General features: G+C 46.0%; 1 protein-coding gene across 1 annotated transcript in view; it reads left to right on the top strand.

The window, feature by feature from the left end:
- Window positions 1-540: 540 nt before the first annotated feature.
- Window positions 541-17,436, top strand: part of SLC44A1 (solute carrier family 44 member 1) — a 73,390-nt gene continuing 56,494 nt past the window's right edge. Inside the window, exons 1-2 of the mRNA XM_078876961.1 lie at window positions 541-841; window positions 7,554-7,655. Coding sequence (XP_078733087.1) covers window positions 818-841; window positions 7,554-7,655 — 126 coding nt within the window. The 5' untranslated portion in view covers window positions 541-817. The remainder of the gene's footprint in view (window positions 842-7,553; window positions 7,656-17,436) is intronic.

Below are 17,436 nucleotides of genomic sequence, written 5' to 3' on the forward strand. Positions count from 1 at the left end.
CCAAAAACGAACACATATTGGATTACTTTAATCGATTGTGGATACGAGGTATGATTCAACGTGTGAGAATCGATGCGCGCGGAGTTGCACGCCGTCCCTTTAAAAGGGGGATGAGAGGGGGGGAGGGACTGGGGGGGAGACTGGGGTGGACTGGGGGGGAGGGGGTGGACTGGGGAGGGGGGGGACAGGGGAGGGGGGGGACTGAGGGGGGGGGACTGAGGGGGGGGGGACTGAGGGGGGGGGGACTGAGGGGGAGGGGACTGAGGGGGAGGGGACTGAGGGGGGGGGGGACTGAGGGGGGGGGGGACTGAGGGGGGGGGGACTAAGGGGGGGGGACTAAGGGGGGGGGACTGGGGGGGGGGACTGAGGGGGGGGGGACTGAGGGGGAGAATGGGGGGGGGGGGACTGGGGGGGGGACTGGGGGGGGGACTGGGGGGGGAGGGAGGGGGACTGGGGGAGGGAGGGGGGACTGGGGGAGGGAGGGGGGATGGGGGGGCCATACCGCGCATGCGCAGTGCACGCCGCTTAACAATTGTTTACGCGGAAACTTAACGCGAGGAGTGCGCGCGGCCGTGGTGGTGGTGGCGGCCTCGCGGATTTTCCGCGCAGATTCGACATCGGGTTGTTTTGTTGAAGAGATTTTAAAAAAACACATTAACGGAAACCCACACGGACAACAACAACATCCACACGGGACGCACCGTCGCTACACATTAGAAAGCGACGACAATTACAAGCAGCTTAGCGTTTGGACCCAACACAAATAACGACACAAAAATAAACCTCTTCGCCTCCGTCCGCCGCTCCACCACTTGCCATGGGCTGCTGCGCCAGCAAAGAGGTGAGTTGGCGCACAGTCGCCCACCCTTCTTCCACACACACGCGCGCGTCTCTCTCTGCCCACGGCCGTCTTTGTCTCTCCCTCGGAATGAGACTCCTGTGCTGCTGCTTGTTGAGGAGGAGGAGGAAGCGAACGCGCTGGGACTTGCCAGGCGCCAAGGCCTCCATTGCCCGACGCTTTACGAACTGTACAGGGCGCACTGTACGCGGGGTTTCTTGCTCGATCTACTGCTGGATGGAGAGGGCTCCCTCCGCTCTTCAGCTGTCCCCGTGGTCGTTCTTCTGAGCCTCTCTTCCTTTGAAGGCCGCGCACGCCGAGGCAGTGCCGGGGAAGGCCGCAGTCGTGCCGTGCCGTGCGTGCGTGCGACTTCAGTGTTGATGGTGGTGGTGGCAGCATATAAAGTGCAGTACAACAATAACCAAAAGGGGCTTTTCTACGCGAGTCTGAATCGGCGCCGACGATTCGTCTTGAACGCCCCCCGAACGTTTGGCGCCGTCGTGAGTCGGCGGTGGAAATTCCACGTTCTTGTGCCGAGTGCGCGTCGGTAAAAATAGACCCCGACCGCTTTTGTTGGATTTCCAGCAGATTTTTTTTTACTGATGGGGGTGTTTGGTTGTTCCTTCAAGGAAATCCTAACGAGCTGCCGATGAAGCCGAGGAGTTTGAACTTGGAGGCCTTTCAATCGATACGAGAACCCTATACATATATTTAAACACAGTGTTCAACGATAGTGCACAACGTATAATGTAGCCGCATACTACCGCTTTTTAGTTTTGGTTTGCAGTCCTTACCCCCGGTACGTCCGTACAGCAACTATTGGCTTCGGTACGGTGCGAAAGAAGTTAAACATAACGCACATTTTGGCGTCTTCTGGTCTAACACCGTTTGGAACTAGGCTATAAAGAAAGCTGTCTCTGGTGTGGACCAATCAGTTTCAAAAGACAATGCAGATATTATCAGGTTTTGTTTGCATTCTGACCACAAGCATTGTGGTTAAGGCAGACATGACTCCTTGTGAAAGGTTTCAGTTTGGTGTTTTAACATCTCAACATTTAAATTTTGATTTAAAGCTTTCGTGACTGCAGGGATGCATATTCTTGGTTATTTCGGTAAAGTCATGTAGAATACATCTCAACACCTGTTTTGTTGCTAGAAAAAAGGGGGAAACCTGTTCTCATGCAGCACATTCACATGTTTCTTTTTTGCCCATCATATCCCGATCTTATCAGATCTGGCAAATGTGTTGTGATTTGGTAGATGTCAGATCTTAGAAGCTCAGCAAAGTTGAGCCCGGACAGTTGCTTGGATGGGTGATCACCATACACGAACAGGTTGTGGATAGTTTAACACGTTATAGGCTTTCGCGTCCAATATCATCCATAATATAGGTGTTCTGGGTTAGATTGTGTAAATGAATATAAATGTGTCTTTAACCCCACCACCACCTGACTAATCACTAGCGTAAACGTCGTACTCAGATTGTAAATGTTGTGGATTTGCTCCTACACAGCAGCGGTGTAAGTGCTGTAACTAGTAACGAATTGGCATCTTCTGTATATGTGACAACCCTTACAAATTAGCGGTGGCGGTGACGGGTTTAACAACCCATTCATATTTACGCGATCTAACCCCCCAAATAAAAACTTATGGAGGTTGTGGATAGGCAGGCCGGGCTTACGTGGTTGGGTTACCAGAAATCTGTGCAGAAACCCCCATTGTTCCTCGCAACTCCTATGCCTCCACTTCGCCAGTGTTCGAAATTGCAAGGCCCTACGGGCCACTAGCGGCCCTCCTGGTGGTGGCCTTTAGTGCGGCCCCTGACGTGCACCCCCCCCCCCTCCGTGACAATACACAACGAGTGAACACGGCCCTCCACCATCATCGTGCTGCCGCTGTCAAACCCAACAATGGTTTCAAATGGTGTGGTGGCCCTCCTCGCACCGATGATGATCTTATCGGCGAAAGTGGGGCCCTCTCCTCAGATCTGCAAATGAGTAAAGAACACTGCCCCCGCCGCTTGCACCAACCTCGGCACTGACCAGCACGGTGAAATATGGTCAAATAGCCCCCCGACCCCACGACCCCGCGCGGCGTGCGGAGATTGTCATCTAGCAGTGGAGTGGACGTAGGTGTACGTGTGTCGATGCATACAATCCGATACGGTGCACTGCACGCGAGACGGCACGCTTGTTTTTACGTAACGTGCTTTACACAAGCGACTGGCATCTGTACTGTCGGGTTTTCTAAACGTGGCAAATGTGGACATGATAACGGTCGGTTGTGGTTTCTACTTATTATTTGTGTGCGCGAATGGCCAACTCCTGATGATGTATATAAAGACGTCTCGGGGAGGCTGGCACGTAGACACCACACAAAGCACTTACTGTTTAGAACACAGAGGGGCTCAAGTTGGGGTTCTAAAAGACCTGACTGATTATGGGGTAGAGAGAGAGGAAAGACACACGCGATGCTTGCTTCTCTAACCCAATAAAATATCAGATATTTTAAAAAAGAAATCGATTAATCAATTGGGGCCTTACGGGACCACCCGGAATTTTCCAGCAGAATTGATTTTCGATCGAACAAACCCGTCGACCGGTTTCGACTTTACAAGTTCCATCAGCAAAGAAGGGTCTCAATCATTAAACTATATTCAATTGCTTACTGTAGGACCACACCGCAGCTGAACCAGTTGCATAATCGCCCAGCACGTTAAGGACACCGGTTATGGGCTTCAGAATGTAAATACTTTGAGAAACTTTCCACGTGAGAAGTGGCCCTTCAATGAATACTCTTAGCCACAAGAATATTAGGTTGGTGCCTCGTTAAATGCGTGCAAACCGTGGTTCCCATCTGTATTGTGTTTAGGAGGCAGGCAATGTAAAACGATACTCGCAGGCATTTCGCATTATCAAGCGTAACTCCCTTCGCATACATACGGTGCTGTGGTGGCTGTTACGCAAGGTTGCAGCTGGAATATCTGGTTTCGCCCCCCCCCCCCCATCATGTACTTGCCATGCGAGGAAGCCATACCTGGCCCTCATACTCGCTGCCAAGATGAACACGTTTACCTGAAAAAATGTGACGGCCAACCGGCATTGTTTTCACGGACTTTTCACATACTGTTGGTTATTATTCTTACATTGCCCTTTACTAGCAACAAAGGTTCACAATGCTCATTTTCGTTTGCTCAGGGGAGGGATGTTAAAATGTGCGGTACCGGTTTAATGTTCAACACACAGCATTGTCTTAATACATTGGCCTGTCCTTGAAGTCCTGGGATAATTCAGGTCGGGCTGCCCCCTCAACATGTATTCTTAGCGAAGACCCAGTGTAGCCTATTTTCAGTTTGAAATGTTATATCTATTGCTTGTAATAGTCTGGAGAAAAAATAACAATTTTAAAGAAAGGTATGGATAAACCCAACCACCAGAAATCACAAGCTAATTATGGAATGTGCAATGGAATGCTAAATTGTCTGCTGAAGGGGTCCCCAACCCCCAGGCCACAGACCGGTACCGGTCCGTGGCCTGTTAGGAACCGGGGCCACACAGCAGGCGGTGAGCGGTGAGTCCGTGCGTGGCCCACCCGTTATTTTATTTACTACTTCTGTCCGCGCCTCTTTCCCGCACTGCGCACTTGTCTCTCAGTCACAGTGTTGGTAAGCCCACAAGCTAACCCCGAGCCAAAATAAGTAAAAAACAAATGTCGCTGGAGAGCTTCTTTTGAAAAAGGGGAAAGACCCAATGATGAACCCTCCCACCGCCCCCCCCCGGTCGGTGAAATAATTGTCTTCCATGAAACCGGTCCCTGGTGTCAAAAAGGTTGTGGACCGCCGGTCTACTGTACAAAAACAACAATGTTTAGTTTTACATAGCGCTATCGTTCGTGGACATTGCATACGACAATCGCCGTGGAACCACACAAGTTGGAAGGCAGCCGGGGCGCTGAGCCAGTGCCAACAATTGCCCAAGCTTTGCAGTCCTCTATATAAAAAGATGTTTTCAGCCAATTGGCAGTTTTTACACGTGGGAAGAACTCGGAGAAACCCCACGCCTGCTAGGGACCGATGACATTAGTCCACGCTTTGCTCTACCGGATTCTCCTGGCAAGCCGTAGGAAGGGAGTTGTACAACGTTTTTGAGATCCACCAACCCAGGACAGTCCTAAACGAGGACTGCCTGGCCCGCGACGTTTCCACATTGCGTAGAGACCCAGTCAACATTGCTTTGCACGTTGTTCAATGTTTTGAACTTCGGGTGTGCAATTTTTCAATTTTCTCCAATGTTTCCAACGTTTAAGTGTCCCAGAAAAGTGCTGTTATATTTGGGACACGATATATCTGCCCGTGTTATTTTGAGAACACGCCGTGTCTACGTTTCCATTTTGTCATTGAAGCTCAGGGGGTGGTGTGGCATCGTTTGCTTGACTAAGATGGTTTGGAATTCGTTCAACTCAGTGCTACACTTTAAAATATATGGCCAACCATTTGTAAATGCCATTGTTGCTTGAGAAGGATATAAAATCTGTGTCGCTTCGTGGGAAATCTACAGTGGTCATCTCGTGGAAAGACTTGGTCTTGTCGTGAGAATGTGGAAATTCTACCCACTGGTTCGTGGCCACCAAATAAGATTAGTGCTACCTCAATTTACCCAGCAGAAGCCAACTGACCACAGTGTATTACTGTGAACCAGAGTGATTTGTGCCTCAGCGTGATTGGTTCGGCCCTAGGGACAAGGCAATTAATCAGTCCATTGTAGAGAACTCCCATGCATTAAGTGGCCGTATTTGCTGGTGTATTAGCATCAATCCCGTACTATTTTGAGCATGGATCTCAATGCTGAGCCTTAACCCCACTTCTTGCGTGTGTGTAAAGGTTCTCGCACTCTGGTGATGTAGGTTAAATTCCTGGCCATGCAACATCTGTTGCAATTGGATCTCTAAACCTGCCCTGAGCCTCCCCCAGGTTGGATGCAAAGGTGGCCTCGGCATGGGGCTGGCTTTGCACACACGAATTGTCCTTGGTGTACACGCTTGTGTTCACTTAATGCTGCCCGAACCTGTCACGGCCTGCTTGGACAGGTTCCCGTATTAACGTACACTGTGCTATCCAAAAGTGAATTGTGTACACCCGAAAAGTTCAAACCCTTTTTGATAGCATGCTAACCGCTGTATCCGTTCACCATTCTGCTCGGTGATATTTGTGCACGTGATTTTTGAGGTGTGGTTTATACAGTGCAAGCAACAATAGAAATGCCTTTTTGAGCAGTAGTTTTAACGATGCCCCATTAAGTTATGCGGAAGCACCCAAAACAGCCCCTTCGCTTGCCAGCCCTTGCGATAGCGCCTGATGCGTGTTTAAACAAGTCATTTGGGGAATGATGTGAAATGGATGGGACGTGTTAAAGTTAGAGCCTCATAGAGCGCAATGACGCACTCTCAAATGGCACAGACAATTGATCATTCTACGGCTGCATGAATTCACTGTGTTCAGACATGCGAGAAAACACGGCGAGGGAGTGAAAATCTGTTTGCCATTGGCAAGGTTTGGTATTCGGATCGCACAATGTTGCAATTCCTGCTTGAGAAAATAACTTGGAAGTTAAATCTCGGCTGGCGTGGAATCGCGTGAAGAATCGGTCGCAATTTCTCCTTGTCCAGCAGCCTCAGCAGCATGTCATTGGGTTTCACTTTAAGCGTGACATTTGAAAAAATATATGGAGATAGCATGCATCTAGCTGTCATTTGAGTGCACCACTTTTATATTACCAGTTCTGAAACTTGTTTCTCACTGACAATTTTTTGAAGCCTTTTGGGCACCTGAGCAGTGAAGCTAAAATTCCTAGCGAAACGATTTGAAAATGTGTCATTCTCCAGTGTGCTCAACAAGTTGGGTTACTCAAATTAAAACGAATTTTGGAAAAGTGCATGTGTTAGATGGGGGCTACAGGCTCTTTCAGCTGCTTCTGATGTGTAACAGGTGTTGCTTTTTTAAAGTTATTGATGCAGTTTTTGTAAGTATTACATTATTTCTTGCTATACACCTTATGAATGTGGAATTTCTAAACTAAACTAACAATTTTTTTTACGAGATACAGCTCACTGAGCTGTATTGCTCTTTTTCAGAAGCGACCTGGCTATCACAAATAATTGCTCAACGACGCGGCTTTTCATGTTGACATTTTTATAGCAGCCAAATACTCTAAACGCACGCTTCTAAATGTGGAGGGAAAAACCGGAGGACCCGGAGAAAAATCCACGCGACCACAGGGAGAGATAGAGACACGCAAACTCCAAATATACAACAGGCATCAGGGTAGGGATCAAACCCACGACCTCCTGCATACCAGGCAAGGGAGTTAACATCTCATAGTCACCATGGCACCTCAATTTACACCACTGGCCTATGACTCAGTGGTGATGAGTACCGCCCAACACTCAAGTGTGCATGGACGAAGTTGAACGTTGATTTCATGGTTTCATACTCTTTGGTTCTTTCGGTAAACTGCTGACGTAGGAGTGCCTACGTCAGCAGTTCTCCTGCTGTGTTTGTTTCACCTGATGACGGTTGCTTGTGTTGCGATCGAAACGTCGTGATCTATACATTTTCCATCTACGTGCGTGACTTTACCGAAAGAACCAAAGAGTATGGATTCCTGCAGTCACGAAAGCTTCAAATCAAAATTCATGGTTTCATTTGTGACCTTTGCAGGGGGAAGGCTCGCGGACTGTAAGGCAATGGACCCCTCTCGAAAACCGAGGCTGCACTGACATCCCATGGCTGATCATCTTCTTCCTCTTCCTGGCTGGGATGGTGAGTGCCTTTTGATGGAACGTACGGACTGCATCATCACTATTCTTTGATTGTAGGCTTGATTCGCTTGCACTCTGTGAAATTGTTCTCACTGCTAAGCCTCATTTCTCTGATGCTTATGCTTTGTGTTCCGCGTTGTCTGACGTGAGCGTTAAGCTTTATTAATGAGATAAAAAAAAATACTTTGGGTGACTTTAAGGGAGGTTCCACTGGAGTGAGTGGAGTGAGGTGTAAAATAACTTTATAATTTTTGCCACTATGATCCATCTTCAGCGACAGATAATCTAACATTAGTGGTGAGTGATGCCTGAACCAGTCCTGTACCCAACTTCTTCACCAACCAGCATTTACCGGCATAGGGAAGTATGCATACCTGTCACCCTATACGGTTTAACCCCTTGTTCTTGTACAGGGAAATTGAGTTTTCAGGTCAATACGGCGTGCAGCCGTTTCAATATGGGCAAAACAAAACATGTTTGTCTATTTGTTTGTGTTTCTCCCTTGTGATGGGACTTTGTAGGATGAACGTTGATATTTATAAGGTGCACGGGGTGACCAATAAGGTCTGAATTGGTCTGTAATAAGGTAGGGCACTGATAAGGGGTTGACAGGTATGAGTATGGCCCAACAACCGCTATGACTGCCTTGGCTTGGAAAGGCCTACATGCTGCAGTGGATTGACAGAGCTGTACATCATCATTATTTATAAACCTTCATGCTTGTGTCCTGTAACCTGTACACAGTCCAGGTGTGTGTCTGCATATGCACACACACACAAGATAACAGGGTGTTTGTTGATTGGGTTACATGATCCTTCTACTTGAATCTAAGCGCTGCTCGATTATTGGCTGTAATCAAGTACCCAATTTGGCAGTAACTAGCAAAGTAACAAATTAGCTTCACAAACAAAAACCTTTGGCCTTTTAGGTCGAGGTGTGCGTGTGTGGTGCATGTTTCAGGGTTTTAATGGAGGGTAACGTAGTAGTTCAGCGTTGTGATTGGTAGGAGGAGGTTTTGTTGAGTTCGGCACGCGTGCATGGTGGGACTGAGCACATGTAACGGACAAAGGTGTTGGCGGTCGTACTCGGGGGTCAGAGACCAGTGCAAAAGGCGATAAGCCAAAGAGTGGGACATTTGTAAGAACTAACCTTGCATGTTGGATTTCAACTGTGCAACAACTCCATAACAGGTTTTTTTTTGTGTTCGATCGTGTAAATATAAATATTTTTCGATTTAAAGCTTTCGTGACTGCAGGGATTCATCTTCTTGGTTCTTTCGGTAAAGTCACGTACAAGGGAAATAATAAAATAATAAAAATTCAACATACTAAAATAAAAAAATAAAAATGTTAAAAATATATAAATCTGTCGTTAAACCCGCCACCACCCGACACAGCCAATTAGTAATGCCTGTCACGTAAACAATACGTGCCAATTAGTTGCTAGTTCAGCACACCGGCGCGTTGGAGAGTAAACCCAAAACATTTACAATTCGAGTACTATGACGTTTCTCCGGTAATTACAAAAACAACCAGCCTCATCAGGCGACAGATCATAGCACACGCACAGACATCCCGTCGGTAAACCTGTAAGGTGGGTAAAGGTGCAGCCCTGCAATTGCTCGCTCACACCATGTTAAGCCTACGTGTTAAACTGTACAACTGTTCTTTAATTAGCAGATTTAAAAAGAAAATTAAACAAGCAAGGGAGAACAAAACAACAATCTGTCTGGGAGGCTCTGTGATGGACGGCACAATCAGACGGTCGCTTGTTCAATTCACGTTCGAAGGGTTGACTCGGCACATCATCCTTCCAGGATCGATAAAATGAGTAACACTTGGTGGTAACTCAACAGTGGTTGTCCTGCAGAGAGACAGGCTCCCCCCCCCCGGGGGTGCCTTAGGAATATGGAGTTGCCACCACTGCCTCAAGGCTGTTTATGGAAATGAGCACCGTGCATCAATCGTTTGATAATGAAGATCTTTTTAATTGTCCTTGGCAAAAAAATCCTAAACAACCAAGAGGTTATATATTCTTGGTTCTTTCGGTAACGTCACGTAGAAGGGAAATAATAAAATAAAAAATATATAAAAAAATAAAAATTCTCACGATGTTTCGACTGCAACACAAGCAATCATCATCAGGTGTGAAACCCACGGCAAGAAAATTTGAAAAAAGTGTGGATTTCTTGCTGTTGATTTCACAACTGATGATGATTGCTTGTGTTGCAGTCGAAACGTCGTGAATTTTTATTGTTTTATATTTGTATTGTTTTATTATTTCCCTTCTACGTGACTTTACCGAAAGAACCAAGAATATGAATCCCTGCAGTCATGAAAGCTTTAAATCAAAATTTAACCAAGAGGTTGTTCACATGCATACCAAGTCTAAACCCCCCCTCCCCTCCCACACTTTTAAGTGACCACATGCGCAAATGCCACTTCTGTGGGTGTGGTTTGTTTTCCTCTAACCAGCGAGCATATGCAACATGTAGTTTGTTCATTCATAAAAAAAAACACACACAAGCAGGGGCATTATTCTGATGGAGCAGGCCGTGCGCCGCTGGGTTGCAACTCCATTACGAAGTGGCGTTGAAGAGCGATGCGGATGCCAGTGGGCCCTATTAATCACGCCCCCCCACTGCCGGCGAGCTCGCGCGCGCAAGCCGATCGCTCTCCGCTGGCCGCCGCCCAAATTTTTTCTCAAGGCATCGCCGGTCAGCGCGTGGGCGATACCAGCAGGGGATGGGGGGGAAGACAAGGTGGGGCATGGACATCGCCTTCGCAAGATACGAGGCGGCGAGATGGCCAGGGTTTGTGATGCCAGGTCTCGTTGCCCCCCCCCCCGCACCATTGAAACTCAGGAAACGAACGGTGCAGCTGATGTGTGGGCCCTCAAAATCTGTTCGTCATGCTGCTCGTGAGGGAGCGATAGCTCGCAGTGCTCAACGAGCTTCGGTGGCGCAGCGTTTATTCCGGTTGGCAGCCGGGATGGAAGGTGGCGTTGGAAAGTCCACGTTCACGTGGTGGGAGCAGGACACTCCGTTTGGATGACAGCTGTTGGCTTGACAACAAAGTCGTTTATATTTTATTGACTTTGGACAGGTGATTGATCGAGTCAGACCGTGACCGGAATTTTAACTTTTGGTACCTTTCGATTGTGATTTTGGCACTGGAACACAGCAGTTTAACTGCTGACCATTCACTAAAAATTTACCAAAGACGACTTGCAGAAGAGGCTAGATGGTCATAAAGGTATTTTGTTTCAAAGAAGTGGATACAAATTGTGATCTTTCCATATTCTTCCAACGTTTATATATATAATAAGCACTGCTTCAGCATAGGTCACTTGAATTTCAATGCACAGATGTCTATAAATGAAATTTATCTCTGTTCGTGTCAACTTTTTACAACCGGGTTAAAATTTATTGCATTTGGTTTTTAAAGAAATTTACACTCGCAATTACAGTACGGGTTTTCCCTTTTTAAAAGTGCTTCTCCCTCCGGTGCTGTACAGATGCACTGCTTGGCTTTGAACTGTGAATGCGTTTCCTGTTGAGGCAATAATTAGTGGAGTGATTGAACTCCTGAATCGAAATCTTTTTTTAAATAGAACCAGAAAAGCTTCAGCCCCCTCTGTACTTGCGTAACATGTGACATGTAACATGTATGCGACTCGCATTGATTGAAGTGTGAACCCTGGCGATCGTGATGATACGCTGTGAGTTGGCGTTTTTTTAGTTTAACCTTTCCTAATGCCTCTCCTAACCCTGTGGTCAATCCTGCGTGATGTTCTCGTCGGCTTAATTTGTTGTTATCGCTGTGTCAGGCTGCTTATTTTGCCCGCGATTATCATCAATTTTTTGGCATAGAAAATTGTTCCAAATGTGTTCGTGCCATCGATGCGTTTGTAATATCCTGTCTGTCACTGCCATTGCCGTTGATGTCACCGTGCTGTTGTTCATTTGTTAACATTACCGATACTACTGATATCGCCGCACTTATGTTGATGTACGCTTTATCGTGGAGTGATGTGGATTTTGCAGTCGTTGGCGCTATGATTAGACACAATTGGAAGGTAACGAGTTAAAGTCCTGGACAAGCAGTGTCTTGGCCCCAATCGTCACGAGCTTGTCATGTTAAGTCAATAATTATTATATAACATAATATAATTTATGTAAAGCCCCAGTAATAGTTGTACAATGCTGACACTGGAGACTGCCATTGAAATGTGGAATTTCCACCATTGGCGCGGAGGGCTTGCAAGAGATAGGAGCCACAAAACTTGTGCCCATTTCAAACGGTGGGGGGGCGAAGGGGGCTTTAACAGTTTGGCTTTTGAACGCAACGGAGTTCATTTGTAAAGTATGGTGTGCCTTGCAGTAATGTCGACGATAATAGCTTCTGCTCAGCGCTTTGTGTAACATTCTAACATTTTTTTGCAGCTGCGCAGCAGTACGTGAAATAGAATTGCCATTGATAATTGCAAAGGTCACTTGTTAGTTACGTTTTTTTGGCGAGTGCTGTTGGTATTGCCTGCCATGCGGTTAAGTCTCTTTGGCACGTATGTGCGCAGATAGTGAATGCCACAGCTGCCTTTAATGCGTGTCTTCGATATTCAGCTTGACACCTGCTGTATATTTGGTGTTGTCGTGTTCTCTCTCTTCCCGTGGTGGTGTGGATTTTTCTATGGGTTCTCCAGTTTTTCCTTCCCTCCAGATTTTTGGCTGTGATAAATTTCCACATGATAAGCCACTTCTTTGAGCTATCATTTGTGACCAGGTTGCTTCTGAAAAGAGCTCTAACTATGTGGGCCTTACCTGGTAAAATAAAACGTTTATTTACTTGGACGTGTGATTTAAATGGGAGGTGTGCTTTTGGTAGTTATGCTGTTTAAATAATTTTGTGAAAGTATCTCTAACAAATAGCTGAGGTGTTTGTTGTTGAGTCCCAGTGTTTGGATCAACTCGTCTATTCATTCTTTCAGGGCTGCTAATATTTGTCGAATTTAACACGTAGGTTTTCGCGATCAGTTTTATGATTCGTAATTGATATTTTTAGTAATTTTATTCATTGTGCTGTAAATGTTGTGGCTTGGCTCTCCAACACACCGGTGTGCTGTACTAGCGACAAATTGGCCACGTTCTGTTTACGTGACAACCCTTACTAGTTGGCTGTGTTGGGTGGTGGTGGGTTTTAACGACACATTTATATATTTACGCGATCTCACCCAAAAAAAACCCTCGATTATGGATGATATTGGTTGCGAGTGCCTACGAGTTAAACTGGAATATTTCCGTTTACAATGGGTGTCCGCGTTGTCAAGTGACTCGTACATTGAAAAATTGCGGTGACACTTGGAACAGACATTTTAATATCTGCTACTTGTACATTATACATTTATACAATGTCAAATACATTGTTCAGCATCAGGAAGGGGAACAAGACCGCCAAGGAATCGTGCGTGAACTTAACACCGCAATCAAACGCATAAATAAATGCTGCACACCGTCGGTTCGTATACAATTCTCTCTCGCGATAAAAAAAATCGCAGACGTTGTGAAAGTGTGTTTTAATTAATGATGTAAAGTAAGTCGAGGCTGGTAGCACATTCTAGGGTGTCTGAGAGATTGCTCCATGTTGAAGCGGCTCTTTAACTGAATGAGAGTGCGCCTGTTGGAGCCTTTTACTCTGGGGAAACTACATTTTTTTGATTTTGAAAGGAACGAGTGCTCACTTAGACGAGACACGACGACATTCTTAAAAGTTCCGATTGATAAACAGTTTGGTTACTCGGAATAGGATACCACTGGTCAACACACTTTTTCTGGCATAAGGTATTTCAACGGGTTTAAGGTAATTTTGGGGTGCTGATTCCAAATCTGGCATCAGTTTTTGTCTATCACATCAGGTTTTTGAGATCAAATATTGCATTTTCAATAAAAACTGCAGAAGAAAAATATTAAATAAATGTGGATATCTACATAAAATTATATTATAAACACACTATCCTAAAAATACAGCACCATATTTTAACACTAAAGCAGTCACTGACTCGCAACAACTTGCAATCATAAGTGACAGAGTTAATTTCGGGTAAAATCAATGAAAATGGGGTATGCCGATAGCATAAAAATGAGATGTGATAGAGCAAATCTGAGATAAGATTTGGAATCAGCACCTTGAAATTAGTCTAAAACAGCTGCAAAAGTCCAGGCCAGAATTTTTTTTTTTGTTGACCAGTGTACTCTTTCACATTTCCCTCATGAAAAGTTGGATTTAAAGTGAAACGTAAATTTTTGTTGCACGTGCGAATGTGGCCACCGTTATTGAACTCTCGGCTGTCATTAATTGAGGCTGTGCGATTTAAACCAGCACAACGTCAGGCTTTGGCCTTGGACCTGCGTAGCTTGGCAAAACGCACACGAGTGGAGTAGTGCTAGAGGGAGCATTATAGTACCCACTTTTCTGGTCCGAATTTATCATTTTAAACTTGTTAAATGGAACAAACTATAATTTGTGCGTGTTAATGTTCACGAAAGAAGATCATACTGTCTCACCTGTCTCACTTTTCATCTTGTTTGATTGAAATCGGTTCTGCACGGAAATTCTCGGCCCACCCCATTACACTTTGAAGAGAGTGAACATTCAGCACAGTACAACTTTGATTTGTAAAAGCATCCAAATGCAACCGTGTCTCTCAAGCACGCTTACAAAATCAGCACCGTACTGTTCTGTCTGAGTGCGTCTCAATCCTGGCCTGCGGGAGGCTTTACTCTCGGGCGAGGGAATGGCGAAGTGCTGAGAGGAAAGAAAATAACACAATTAGCGCGGTTGGTTACGGTACGGTTCGAAGGAAGTTCAGCGTGTATGCGTACGTGCGAATGAGGAATGATGCTTCGGAGAAAAATTCAGTTGTAGGCAGTGGAACGTCCTAGAAGCCTCGTGCTTGAAACGTGTCGAGGGAAAATATGAACAATTGGGATGGCAGCAGTGGGAGGTAGGTTCACAGCTTCGGCGCTTGGCTATGTTCAGGAGATCCCAAGTTTACAACCGCCCCCCTCGCCCAAGCACACGCTCGCCATCTTTCGAGGGGTTGTAAACGACGAATAGATTTCCCGTGGGGGAGGTACCAACTATCTTGTGCAGAAAGTGCCAAGCTCGCCAAATAACCCTTCGGTTGTTGGGAGGTAAAACAGCTCTGCGAGGTATTCTTTTGGAAAATGCTGGGGCTCGTATATACGGAATTGGCTACGTGCGTTCCTCATTGCGGTTTCGGCACCCCCTCTTCCGTTGAATTATAGCCGCCGCTCTGCCACCACATTGTTTGTTCCTCCCCAGGAAAGTCTCACCGAGTCCTCACTCTTTCTCAGGAGGGTCATGCCATGTTACCGCAGGAGAGGGGTGGCAAAGTTGCGACGAGTAATTCTCAATTGAGTCATTTGCAGCTGATTTTCTTTTTGTCAGTGTTGGCATATTTGCCAATTTCATCGGTCGGTCACATTGTAACGGTTTTCTATAGCAATTAGAGGAAACCGCATTGCAGAATAAGGGGAGAGAAAGGACAAACACCGCCCAGAAAGGTGCCCCGAGTCTGGAACCAAACCCTTGCCCCGCTTGCCGCCAGGTTCGCTTTACCGCGCCACACAAGTGGCTTCAAAGCGTGTTTACGAGCAGCAGAGCGATTACGAGCCCTCTTGTTTCTTGCTTCTCTTCAAACAAAGCAGCCCACCTGTTCCCAGCATCGGTGAGGAAGGAGGGCTTTGGCCGTAGCCCAGGTTTGGGTGAAGCCAATTAAAATTTGTTTCGTGACTGGAGGGAGTTCTTGTCGTAATTAGTTGAGCGGCGAAGGCGCCGCGCACATCCATCCGTCCGTGCGGCAGGCAGGCAGCCCGTGTGATGCGCGCCAGCTGTTACGTGTGCACAACTTTGCTCAATTATTTAACGGGAATTATTAAAATATTAGAAGGTGCGCGAGATTTTTTTACGGCTCCACTCCGTGGGCAGTTGTTAATTATCAAATGTGGATGTTTTATTTATCTCGCCAACCTCGGAGCTCACTTTTGCGGCGAGCAATCTGTTACAAAAATTCCCAATTGTTGACCGTTTCGTGTAATATTTAGTCGAAAATATTGGCACCGTACATTGGGCGGCTGCGCCAGTGTGCACGTTACTTGGGGTTGAATTGGCCTTGGATTCCGTATCGGGATGATACAATTAGTAGCGTTTTGTGGGGTAGCCAGCAGTGGCAGTTCTGTAGATAACTGCCTGGCGCTTGCACTATGAATGTGGAATTTCCATCATGAGCTTAGGACGGACACCCAATCCTGATTGGAGCAGGGGGGATTGCTCTCAGTCTTCCTCAAGCTGTCTCGCGTCAAAATCGATGATGGCTGAAGAGCAAATTGCATCTCGGTGGCGGATTTTCCCGCAATTTAAAAACAGGACACGCACCGGGAAGAACTTGCAGCGTGTTTCGTACGATCCGAGCGCACCAGCATACGAGCAACTCCCTCATTAACATTTTTGTTATCCCAAAACTAACCTGATTAAAGATTTTGATTTAAAGCTTTCATGACTGCAGGGATTCATATTCTTGGTTCTTTCGGTAAAGTCACGTAGAAGGGAAATAATAAAATAATATAAATATAAAACAATAAAAATTCTCACGACGTTTCGACTGCAACACAAGCAGTCATCATCAGGTGTGAAATCCACACTTTTTTCAAATTTTCTTGCTGTGGATTTCACCTGATGATGATTGCTTGTGTTGCAGTCGAAACGTCGTGAGAATTTTTATTGTTTTATATTTATATTATTTTATTATTTCCCTTCTACGTGACTTTACTGATTAAAGATCTTCATTCTTTAGAAACCGACTGAACAATTCTAAGGATCCCTTCAATTACGACTCAAACGTTGATTTTGAAAGCAGTGCTCATATGCAAGGATATTTTGGAAGACAATCTCCTCCTGTGTGTGTGTGTAACGTGTTCAGGTATTGGAGTTGGCCACCCAGAGGGTGACGACCTGAAGCCAGTTGGTGGGTTTAGTTGGCAAGAAAACCTTAGAAGCTGGGTGCCCACTGCGGCAGGATGTGACAGAGGGAAGGAAGCGATGACGCGGTGGAATTGATCTGCATTGGCTGCAATTGCCCCGTGATCGTGAACTTGAGCGAATATGCGGGAGCAAAATATATAAAAATGTAAATTGAAAACAAGCTGTTGTTAGTGAGTCATCAAATCAAGTTGTTATACTCCACGTACGACGCAAACTCATGGGTGTGTATCCTCTTAGGTCATTAAACACACGGATATTTGCCTTATTATTTATAATGCAGCACTCTTAGTATTATCTGGTTCATGTTAATTAGCAAGACGGGGCACTTGCTCCCACTTGTTCCTGTAATTATGGGTGAATTTAGAATAAAAACATTTAAAAGTGGCCCACGTGAAAGGAACGCTTTTTTATTAGCCTCTCTTGCGAATTATGTCACAGGGTCTTTTAACATCCTCTCGGCAACATTTCCCCTGCATAATGTAATGGGTGGCTGTGGGAGAAGGTGACCTGTGAACTCCATGCAGCCTGGCTCTGGTGAGCGTGCTTACTGCTGTGGGCAAAAGTTGTTGCGTTATGATTCACAGCGTAGTCTGGGGCAGCGTGTTGGTGTCTGTCTTCCTGTTACGTCCTGGTGTTTAAATCACGCCCTTCGTTGCAGTGTTTCTGCACTGTGGAAGTTTGCGTTCGACATGCATATCGTATTTTGCTCTTCCCTTTGATAAC

Source organism: Lampetra fluviatilis, chromosome 46 (assembly GCF_964198595.1).
Source record: "Lampetra fluviatilis chromosome 46, kcLamFluv1.1, whole genome shotgun sequence".
Lineage (NCBI taxonomy): Eukaryota > Metazoa > Chordata > Hyperoartia > Petromyzontiformes > Petromyzontidae > Lampetra > Lampetra fluviatilis.